The sequence below is a fragment of the Daucus carota genome, chromosome 2 (genome assembly GCF_001625215.2).
Source record: "Daucus carota subsp. sativus chromosome 2, DH1 v3.0, whole genome shotgun sequence".
In the NCBI taxonomy this organism is placed as follows: domain Eukaryota; kingdom Viridiplantae; phylum Streptophyta; class Magnoliopsida; order Apiales; family Apiaceae; genus Daucus; species Daucus carota.
Genome location: NC_030382.2, coordinates 32507848 through 32520467, shown reverse-complemented (window position 1 = coordinate 32520467; position 12620 = coordinate 32507848). Strand labels below are relative to the sequence as shown.

General features: G+C 34.8%; 1 protein-coding gene across 1 annotated transcript; it reads right to left on the bottom strand.

The window, feature by feature from the left end:
* Window positions 1-5803: 5803 nt before the first annotated feature.
* LOC108206458 (monolignol oxidoreductase AtBBE-like 13) lies at window positions 5804-7682 on the bottom strand. Its single transcript, XM_017376763.2, has one exon. It carries the CDS (start codon window positions 7641-7643, stop codon window positions 6048-6050), a length of 1596 nt encoding a protein of 531 aa, XP_017232252.1. The 5' UTR covers window positions 7644-7682; the 3' UTR covers window positions 5804-6047.
* Window positions 7683-12620: the final 4938 nt, after the last annotated feature.

Here is a 12620-nt window from a genome sequence, read left to right as displayed (position 1 = left end):
AATGATGCTTTTCCTTCACAAACACCAACCACCACTTTTTCATGTACATGAGTTTTTCTGGTGTGAGTGCTGAATTCTTATAAATTTAATTTATCTTGATTATTTTTTACTTAGGATAATGATTGACTTATATATGTATATAAATTATATTAATTAAAATAATTTAAATATATAAAATTTAATTCTTAACATCTTGGTATACACGTTAAAGAAACCGAATATATATTAACATCATGCGTCCCATTTTCGGCCATTTTGTAGACACCATCCACATCTTATGATTACCTTGTATGGCAATCAAACACACACCATCAACGCAGCCATTAATAATCAAGCATAAAAAGTAAAAAAGATATTATAATCCAGTTTCATGATATGTGGAGAACAAAATTTGAGGACGATTTGTATATAAAATTGTTTAAAACTAGTATTTTGTGATTAACTTAAAAAATTTTGAAAGTTTAATTATGAATTTCTTAATTAGTTTTCGAATAATACAAGACCGAACTCAAATTTATGAATCGCTAGTTTATACAGCATTAATCGTTGTTTTATTTAGTAATTATTTGAAGTTTTTATTTTTCATAATTAAAAAAATTTATTTATTTTAACTGATTAATTATAGGAGATCCATAATGGTAGCAATTGCAAGTAATGATGGAGGCGTGTGATGGTGATAAGTAGTCGCTAATTGTGGTAATGGTGGCAAGCACACTAAAAAAAAGGGGAAATTATGACCGTATAAATATGACTAACATAATTATAAATTATCACAATTTATAGTCTAATTTAGCTAAAATTGACTGTGTTTTGTAGTGGTGGCCGCAGTGGTTATTGGTGATGGTAGCTAGTTTATTTTTGCTTATTGATTATAAGCGAGGTTTTGAATGAAATCGTAATGATACTCCATCCGGATATGATGAAGAGGGTATCAATAACTAGAATGCATGGAGTACTTGTATTTGCATATACATGGTTGTCACTTGTTCGTGAGAATACACTGTTACAATTTATTATTTGTTCGAATCGATCATTGATGTAGATGTCGTATGATTTTTTATTATTAGATTAACTTATTTGTTTAAAAGGAAAACATGACATAACGCATTTTATGTTCTTTAAGAGGCGACCAGTATGTCTTATTTTTGTGATGTTTTTAAGGCTAGCAAAACGAACACAAGGTTTAAATTTAGCCTCTTCCGGCAATTTTGAAATTAATCTTGGCAAAGGAGCAGAACAAATTGTTTGCTTTGATGACACACACATTAATTTTGTGTCAACAATTATATACATTTGGTTTAAGTAGATATTCTTCGCAATCATTTGGTTTGTCTTATCGATTAGAATAAAGAATTCCATAATTATGAAAATGTTAATCACATTGAACAATTACTAAAGATAACCAATCCATTTTACCACTGGGACTGCTAAATAACAGAAAACATTCAAAGCAACCGTTGAAACCTTCTGCCTCATCAATAATTACCATTAGGCAAGGCTTAAAGCGACTTCTCAACAAACACAATTCTAAAACAAATAATAACAAGATAACAAAGGGGATTATGTTGGGACAACCAAATAAACTGGGAACTCAATTTAAAATATTTTTATACCGAACGGGACCTGATTTATATTATGGACCCCAAGCAGTTTCAAAAACAAATATTTTTAGAATAAAACATAAAATTAATATCAAGTAATTTTCTTTACGGACATGAATTTAAATATATAAAAATGAGGGTAATCCAATAATACCGATCGAAGCTAATTTTACAAAAACATGTCAAGAAAAGATTAATTATATTTACATAATCGAAAACAAAAAAAAATTAATTTTTATACGAATATGAATTTAAATATATACAAGGGTGATCCAATAATATCACCACACATCATCAAACGACTCTCATCAATCTACCTACTTCTAAGAAATATATTTGTAAAAATTCACAAATTATGTTTTACAACATAACTGTTATAATCAAAAAAAAAATTAATTTTATAAATCACTATATTTTAAAATATAAGTTAATGACTGTTAAAATTGAAAAATGTTAAAATCAAAAATGTTAATGACAGTGACCAGTACTCGTACATGTTCACGCATAGGCACATAGATAAGCAAGGATGAGCTGAATGCAGCAATCCAACAATTAAAAACATTGATATTAGTCTTAGAAAGTCACTATGATTCTGCGGAGATCGGCAGATCCAAGAGGGGCTTTTTTTATAAAATTATTTATGTAATGAGTAATTTTTAGATGTAATATAAGTATAAAATATTTTAAATAAAGGCTTTTTTTATTCATAACCACGTTTTCAATCTTATTTTCAAAAATACTGCCTTATCTAATCTTATTTTCAAAAATACTACCTTCTCTAAAATACTGTGGTTGCATATGCAACCATATATGCAACTACAAATCCTGATTTCAAGTTTCAGTTTTCAAATGTCATTTTCGACCTCATCTTTGGAGTCGATATATACTCCAAAGATGAGGTCGAAAATGACATTTGAAAACTGGAACTTGAAATCAGGATTTGTAGTTGGATATATGGTTGCATATGAGGTTGTATTCAGTTGATTCTATTGTAATCTAATGGCCCTGCCAGAGAGGCACCCATACATCACTTGCAACTTACAGTTTCCCGTTGCATATGAGGTTGCATGCAACCTCATATGCAATTAAATGCAACTGAAAACTGTAAGTTGCAACTGATGTGTGGGTGCCTCTGGCGGGGCCATTAGATTGCAATAGAATCAACTGAATGCAACCACATATGCAACTAAATGCAACCTCATATGCAACTGAATGCAACTGAAAACTGTAAGTTGCAACTGATGTATGGATGCCCCTGGCGGGACCATTAGATTGCAATAGAATCAACTGAATGCAACCTCATATGCAACTAAATGCAACCTCATATGCAACTGAATGCAATAGAATCAACTGAATGCAGCCATATGCAACTGAATACAACCATATGCAACCACCGTATTTTTGGAAATTATTTTCAAAAAGGTAGTATTTTTGAAAATATTTTAGAGAAGGTAGTATTTTTGAAAATAAGATTGGAGGAGGTAGTATTTTTAAAAATAAGATATAAAAAACAATATACAAGATAATTCCTCTTTAAATTATAGTGTAAAAAAGAAATATTTGTAGCTTGAGGCACCGGGTAGTCCTAGTACTTTGATTAATATGTGTTTAATTGCATGTTAGGAACTGATGATTATTTATGTAGTGGGAACCTGCAGCTATATTTTTTGACAAATATTTTGACAAATATGACTTATAGCTGTACAAATGAGTATCTGTTCTACGAAACTCTCGGGGTGAGTCAGGGTCATGATTAAGAGAATGCTACTGCATTAGAAATTTTTTTCATGATTCAAAAACATGGTCAGATTACATGAATTCATCCAAACCAAGCTAATGATAATTCTAGATGGCTCATAATTCATTTCCTGCTTGAAGTTCTCTATAAGTGACCCTTAACCTTTCAAATGAGAGAAAAGAATGGAGGATCATATTCATTGTTGAGAATGAGTACATCTAAAACTCGCCTGATCTCTAATATCATGTTGAGTGACCAATTCTCCTAAAATCGAGGTGTCAGAGAAATGTTTCAAATAGATCATACGCTGCAGCTTTGGCATAGACAATGGCATAAACAGATTCTTGGACAACAACAGATTTTAGGTACATCAAACACAATAGTCTATCTATCTATAATACACCTGATGAACAACTCAAAAAGCTTTCCATTTCTTCATACGCATTCTACCTACTAATTTCACAATCAAGCACCAAGCCACTGTAAGCACAATAGCCAGACTCTGACCTTCGACTAGTCCAGCAAGGACAATAAAAGAGACCAACCAATATTCTAAGACCAAGGTTCTTCTATCTGTTGCTCTTTGAGGTTCTGCTTCAACTACACTTTCTTCTGAATCACTTATCATCGATTGATAAGAATCAGTAGCTGCAACACTAATGTCTTCTTTTACATCATCATGTTCGGTTTTATTTTCCTTCAAGTCGAAATTAAATTCTTCTTCTGGACCTGGATCTTCAGGTTTAGAGCCACTTCTTTTCTTCATTGACCTCCTTAGTTTCTTTGGAACAAGTTTCTTAATTTTTTCCTTCACCTTTTCTTTTCGATTAGCCCTGTGTTTTGTACTCGGCCCTTCACCGTTGCAGCTTTCATCATTTTCTAAAATGCTTTGGCTGCTGTCATGATCAAAATCTGAATTAAACGCGGCTTGTACATCCTGCATTTCTTCACTAGAAAGGTTCAAGCTAGAACAGTCCGAAACAACGCTATCACTTGCAGAGGTATCCCCTTCATTCGAAGAAAAACTAGCCGTTTTTTTCATGGTTTGTGAGACAAATAGATATTTAAACAATCTATAGAAATAATTGACCACATGCTCTAGAAAAAACAAAGAAAATGCAGACATACTTACACTAACTACGGTTCTATCGTTAACCAAAGCCACAACAACCAAGAAGAAAATCTTTAAAACAGTCACAAAAAGTTTTTCTTTTCCCCTTGTTTGAGTATTTTCCAGTTTCATGGAAGGTGAATCTGGCGTATTAGATATATGTAAAGAATTTGTTGGTGGTGCCACCGTTGAATCATGGCGTTTTAATCTTTTTTTCAACATCGGTTTCTTCATTGAATCGCTGTTTTAATGGCACAGATCATTCACCAGACAGAGCAGGCCTGTTATTTAACGGAAGTGGCCTAATTTACCTGAATTCTAATCTCATAACAAGATTGGAATACAATGCCTTCTGTGATCAGTAATACAATCTTTCTGTGGTTTTGTAATCTTAAAGTTTCAATGAAGAAAGAACAAAAGTTTTTGCATCCGAATTAGTTTGCATGGTGATCAGAGGCCACCTAATATTCTACTGTCTTTTCGGATATGTTAAAAATAGAACTACGTTTTATTTTGGGTTATATATGCATGGATAAATAAAAAGGTAGATGAATGTGAGTAGACCAAGTAACTAATAGTGTGACAAATTTATTAATGATGTTTGAGATAAAATGTGTACAGTTTTTCAAATACAAATTGGATAACCTGCTAAGTTCTAAGTAATATAAGTATAGCATAAAAAGAATTTAACTGCTGAGTAGTATTACGACAATGAAGAGGAAGGCAAACGTACCCGAAGTTTAAGAATGAGATTTTGCATTATACGATCTCTTGCGGAAGGTGATTCTGTGTGATGAGATATTACAAAGGGAGGCTCTTTTCTCTCGATTTCCAACCCTTTCTCTTGTATTTATAGATGAACTCGTGGGCTTCTTCGATCTTTGGGCTTTCTTCTGGACTTGGGATCTTTGGGCTGGGCTGTGGCCCAACACTCCCCTCTGTTTAGTTGACGAGGTCTTTTGAGTTATGTCTTCCATTTTAAATACACAACAAACATGACAAACGAAAGAACTCACTGAATTTAGCTTACTGTGTTTAAATATCCATGTCGCTCTATCAGTCAAGTCCATTTATCAGTGATGAAACGTAAGCTAAAGTTAGTACCTTCCTTCCACAATTATTTAGTTATTAATTTTGATATGTACATCAGCAACTTCAGTATATACCAGAAGCTGTTGATAATGCCAAGCTACTAACTACTGTTCTTCATTAAATTGATGTTTACCGACACACTTGACCATTCCGTCAAGCACCTGTAGATGTAGGCCTTTTTGGCATCACTGACTAAAATGACTTGATATTACTGATGTACTAATCTTTATAATGCATATTTTGCAACAGAAAAATACGATATTTGTTAAAGCAAAATATTATTATACTCTTCCTCATCACATACAGATGCTAAAATAATTGAAAATTACTTGATCCTTGATCACTACTTACAAAATTAAAACATACATTGCAGGTAAGCAAACATGGATCAGTATATGTCCTTTTGTTTTTAGTATGATATTTGATTTGAAAAGATAGAAACATTGTTATTCTTTAGTATAGTGTCAAACAATGATGCTCAGAAGAATCTTCTGTTTTTCGGTTCTCATTGTACTGGGATGCTTTGTTCATGACTGAAGAAGTTTTCTGGATCAACTTTGCTCTTTACTTGAACCAATCGATCAAAATTGTCCTTGAAATACCTATTACCCCAAGCGCTTGCCTCTGTGATGCTCGCATTTCCATATTTATTCATTCCCAGATCAAGATCTCTGTAGTTCACATAGGCCGTTCTTGGGGACTTGGAAACATAAGCAGCCATGTAATTGTAAAATTTCTGCATCCAGTCCTCGTGCTTGGTAACTGAATCTTTGGCTGATTCATACCATGACGTGACATACTGAATTTTGAACAGCACGCCTTTCCTATGTGGAAATGGAATTTCGGATTCAGAAATATTAGCCATTTTTCCACCATAGGGATTCCAGATCATCAGGGGGGAATCCTCTTCATAAAACCTGGTCCAGATCCCTTCAAGCCCACTTTCAGGAATTGGCTCTTTCACAAAATCAGATTTAGCTTTGAAATAATTCTTGAATGTTGATTTGCCGTCTAGCAGGGCTTTAGTAGGTACTGTACTTGGATATTGTGCAACGTAGAGAACCGATTCAATCCAGCTCATTTCTTTGCAGTCTTTAGCCTGCAAACCCAATTCAGGAAACGTTTCGTCCATGACTTGAACTAGCCTATCAGTTGCTCCAAGAAACAAGCCTTGATAAGTAGTTTGAATGGTCCTCTCCCCTTTTTTTGTAGAGTTTGCAGGTTGGATGAACACTCTGAGGAAGAGATCCTCATCCAATTTATCTGCTGCAACTTGTTGCCATTTGTACAGGATCTTTGTCGCGTTTTCTTCTAAGGTCTTAGGAACTGTAAACACAGTTACACTTGATGGAATTTGAACCAACTTGATCTTCCAAGATAAGATGACCCCAAAACTTCCTCCACCACCTCCTCTAATGGCCCAAAAGTAGTCCTCCCCCATTGATTTCCGGTCCAGAATCGTACCATTAGCATCAATGATTTTAGCATCAACAACATTGTCAGCCCCGAGGCCAAATTTCCTCATCATAGGACCATACGCGCCCCCTGTAATGTGCCCACCAACGCCTAAACTCGTGCAAAGTCCAGCCGGAAAGGCATGCACTTTGCTCTTCTCAGCAATCCTGTAATAGACCTCGCCAATGGTTGCACCAGCCTGGACCCATGCAGTGCCATTTTCAATATCAACACTAATCCCTCGAAGCTTCGACAGATCAACCACCACAAACGGTGGTTCCATTTCAGAAGTATAAGACTGTCCCTCATAATCATGCCCACCACTCCGAATCCTCAGCTGAATTCCAAGTTTTTTCACGCATACTACAGCAGCCTGCACATGCGTTTCATGCACTGGCGTAAAAATAAGCTCAGGCTTCGGCACAGTAGGCACCAAGCACCTTAAATTCTGCGCCGTGGACTGAAGAACAGAGCTGAATGAGGTGATGTTGGGTGTGTAAAAACACGAAGAAAACGGAATTGGAGAGGCCTTGGAATTCAGACCAAGACACTGGTAAAAACTATCCTGAATAGGATTTGAAGTAGCAGCTAAAGCTAATACCAAAATGATAACACATGAAAGTGTGACAGATACTACAGAAGCCATGTCTTACTTGTGTCTCTGTCTTGTGCTTAAAGAATGAAAATGTGCTCTCTATTTATTGACATTGTGATGTCTTGTTCATGACATAATGTGATATAATGCAGACGTAATGTTTAATTTGACAATAATGTGTACAAGTATATATGCTGAATTGACCATTTCACCAATTTGCAGCAGTTTGGTTTAATGAAATCAAGATAGAAGTAAAGATCTCTGCTTTTACTTTACAAAAAGGAAAAAGAAAAATTCTCAGTTGCTAATTTATTGATCCATGATAAAGTTACCAACTGTTTTGGTCGATGCAGATGTTACTAAAATGCTGCCATACACATCCTTAACTAGAAGGTAGTTCAAAAGTATCATAGAAAATATGTTAAGCTTATCAATTTCGGACATTTTTCTTGACTAAAAATTTGGTCAGTCTGAAATTGTTTATACTTGTCCAATTATATAGACATGTATCAAAAATTTATATCATTTTTCATTATATTAAAATAATATATATAATAGTTTAGAATAATAAATATATTATTTTTAAAATAAACTATAACGATTTAATAAATTTTAAATAATTAGTATTTTATGTCATTTTAACCGACACCCTCGTGTATACTCCTATATATATTTAAAAATTTGAAAATTAGAAACCACATTGGAGTCCTCAAGCATACGAAAATTACGACGTGACCAAAAGTTATATATGACTGTTCCCGCTGTATTGGAAAAATGAGGCCATGCAATTTAAAAAAAGCATGATTATTCCCTTAAGTAGTATTCTAATTACTATTATATTTATGATATTTACAGGTATAGCTATCCATTTTAGATTTTAACGATCGCGTAAATTAAGGGTATACTAGGGACTAGCTGGTTGGTATGGCGGCTAGTATATGGTCAACGAAAATATCAGCAAGTCAAGTGGAGTAGCAGTAGCACAAGTACAACACTAATCTCGCAATCGCCTGTTATTTTGGAAAATGTTGCCACGTTGTTTTATGGTTTTAGGTACCAAGAGGAAGGGGTCAATTGTCACCGGAGTGTTTAAAAAAAAAAGGTAAAAGTTATGTGAATTATATTATACTCTCTCCATCCCATTTTAAGTGCCATATTTTGACTTTAAACCATCAAGACCAATTTTTGATCAAGCATAAAGAACAAAATTGTTATTATTTTAAAAAGTTAAAAATTACATTTTATAGTATATTGTATGTGCTTTATAATGACATAATTTTATTTTATTTTCAAAATTATATTATATGTGTAAATCTCAGTCAAAATTTGGTCAATTTGACCATTCAAAAGTCAAACTGGACACTTAAAATAGGATAGAGGGAGTATAAAGTAAATTACAAGATTGTGACTAAACTATACACCGTTTTGCACAATAGTGGTTGAACTTTAAAAATGACGGAAACGTGGCCACCATTTCACTCCGCTTTTTAATTTTGTGGCTGCCGTTAAGAACGTTAAAAGTCAGCCGAGTTGATCAGGAAACGTAAACTAAGCGGGGGTATTTATGTGAAACAACACGATATACGAGTAGATAAAAGAAAAAGGTGCGCTCTATAGGTATTGGCGCGCGACTTACTTTACTTTCCTTAACCCATCTACACTTAAAACCCTAACTACCATAATCTACCAAAATCCCAAATCTACACTTGTGTTCGTTCGTGTTCCCATAAGTTTGCTTATCAATGGACTGGTTTATTTGAAGTAGGGCTTCGATGCACATGTATGGAGATGGTGAGTGCCCTAATTACAAAGGTAACAAGTTCAATGCCCTAACTGACTTGTGTTTTTTGATGTTGTTGCTTTACATAACTTGACAGTAGAATAATGTTGTTGTGGTCCCAAATTTGTTTCACAAACTCATATATATATATATATATATATATATATATATATATATATATATATATATATATATATATATATATATATATATATATATATAGGCACTTGCTCAAATGAGAACTTTCTTAAAATGAGAAACGTGAGAACTTTTTTAATTTATCAATATCTCATTCATTTGAAGGGCCCCGCCAGGGGCACCTTCACAAAAAATGTATATAATTAAGGTCTCCACCTAGCTAGTCGAAAAAAATCAAAAAAAAATCAAAAAAAAAAATCACTGATGACGTGGCAGTGGACTTTTTATTTTTGAATTTTTTTTTTTGACTAGCTAGGAAGAGACTAGTTTTATATACATTTTTTATATTGGGTACCCACTAGTTTGATGTTTAGATTAGCCAAAATATGATAAATTAAGGAAGTTCTCGCGGTTCTCATTTTAAGAAGTTCTCACTGGAGTAACCCTCTATATATATATATATATATATATATATATATATATGTTTATCTTTGTTGGAATCTTTGTTTATTTGTCACATTTCTTTTGAATGGACCCATATGTCTTCCTGTTTGATGATATGTCCATGAGACCTAGTAAAATAATGGACCCCTTTCGACCCCTTTTTTAACTGTGTATACGCATGTGACTTTTTTATTGCAGAGTATCATAAGACTTTATCACGGGGGACATTTTGACTATATGAACACCAAATTTGTGGGTTATAAAGTTGATTACTTTGATTTTTGCAATTTGGATCGAATGTCTGTGTTTGAAGTAAGTGAAATGGTTGGTGAGGCTATTGGTCGTAAATCAGATGGAATGGAACTGTATTTTAAATCTCCAAAAGAGGGTATGGATCAAGTTGGTAGGTAAGAAACAAATGCTGAGGTTAGGATGATGACAGATCTGATTAATGATGAAGTCCAATATGTTGAGGTTTTTGCTGTTCTTATTGAACCTCTAGAAGTACAAGGCTTGACATTAAATAGGCAATAGATAATGAAACTGTTATGGTCCTGGAACAAGAAGAATATGGGAATACGGATGATGGAAGTAGTTTAGAAGATGAATCCAGTGAGACAGAGGTTGCTCAGCATGTTGTGAAGAAAAAAAGTTAAGAAAGTTGGCAAGAAACCTCCCCCTAGGAAGAAGTGTGCTAAGAGGCCAGTATTTGAATGTGCTGATGAGGCTTCCAATTATGAGAAGGGAGGTGAAGGGGGTGACAACACTGGGGGGGCTAATGATATGCCTCAGGCTGAGATTGAGAAGGCCAATAATGAGACTCAAACTGAGCCTGCTGATGTTGGGATTGGCAATGATGGTGCCAATTATGATAATGTGACAAAGGGTGCTAATGCTGGAAATTGCAATGTGGGTGTGAGTGAGGGTGCACATATTGAGACTGAGTTGGAGGGTACGTGCTGAGAAAGAAAATTATGGAGATACGTAGGGTGATAATGAGGATGCACATAATGGGGATGAACATAAAGAGTTTGAAGAGTGATTTGAAGGGCAAGAAGCTAACTTTGAGAGGTTTAGGACTGAGGAAGAGTCAGATGAATCATGCATGATGAGTCCAATGATTATGCCAATGAAGAAGACTCTGACCTCCATGAGTCTGACCATGATGAGGAAGAGGTTCAAAGAGAAGACCTTGAATTGAATGATTACTTGATCTAAAGTGAGGATGAAAGGATTGTAGTTAGTAGTGAGGATGAGGTTGATGGTGATTTCCCAGAGTTCAATGAGGAGGTTGACATGGCCAATCCTCAGTTTAAAATTGGACTGGTTTTCATTAGTGCTGAAGTATTGAAAAGGGCTGTAAAGAGCCATGTCATACCTGATAGAAGGCCAGTGGTTAGACATCCTAACATGAGAAGCAAGATTCAGTTCATGTGCACCCCTCCATGTAATTGGAAGATATATGCAAGCAAATGTCAAATGACTCAGTCCTATCAGATTAAGACATATAGGAGGAAACACACTTGCCAAGCCACATTTCATCAAAAACAGATCACTGCAGATTGGATAGCAAGGGAATACATTGATGACATTAGGATGAATCCTAAGTGGGAAGGGGAAGCTTTTCAGAAGAAGGTGGTAAATGACTTGGGCTGCCATGTCAATAAGTCAATGTGCTACAGAGCAAAAAACATAGATTTGAAGGCTATTAATGAAACTCATGAGGAGTCTTATGCTCAAGTGTGGGACTATGAAAATGAAATTAAGAGGGTAATGCCAGAAAGCACAGTGGCAATTGAGCTGGAGGACATTGAAACTGGCCAAGAGAGAGATAGGTTTAAGAGGATCTATATATGCCTTGGGCCATTAAAAAGAGGGTAACAGGTAGGTTGCAGACCTGTGATTGGGTTGGATGGCTGCCATATTAAGGGGCCATTTGGAGGACAGTTGCTAACTGCTGGTGGGACCATCAACCCTCTGGAAGTACCTGCATCCGTTGCTCCCCCCATACAATTTTTGAACGTTCGTCCTGCGTCAGCGTCAGTCCAAGCAACTCTATCAGCAGTGAATCTACCACAATAGCAAAACGACATGATTAACAGGAGGAAGAGGTGAAAGTGGGGGTTAAAGTTTACTTTGTGTGTATCGGTATTATATATATACAAGCAATTTTGACCGTTATAATTTCATAAAATACTGAAATACCCCTACCCCGTTAGTGCTGTTAGGGTGTTTTTAACGGCCGCCACAAAATTAAAAAGCGGAATGAAATGGTGGCCACGTTTCTGTCATTTTTAAAGTTCAGCGACAATTGTGCAAAACTGTGTATAGTTTAGCCACACCTTTGTAATTTACTCTATTATATATGTACCCCTCCGGTAATAAAGATTCTAGCAGGCACTTTTTCATATTCTAAATCTTCATCCTTACATCGGTAAAGTCATATTCACTCTCTCATCCACTCTTCTATATATATTTCAATTTTTCAATAAACTAAGATCGGAGAGATCTAGATTGAGTATCTTGTTATCAACGTTGTTAATCGTGCACATATTTTTGGGATGTTAGTATATCTTATGTTTTGAGCTTTGCGTGTATTTTCGTTCAGTTGTTGGAATTTTCTCTTCATATGATATTTTCGGTGATCTATAAGACTCGCATCGATT

What these genes read in the sequence shown, in the direction of transcription:
- LOC108206458 (XM_017376763.2), bottom strand. Translation starts at nt 7,643, where the DNA reads ATGGCTTCTGTAGTATCTGTCACACTTTCATGTGTTATCATTTTGGTA.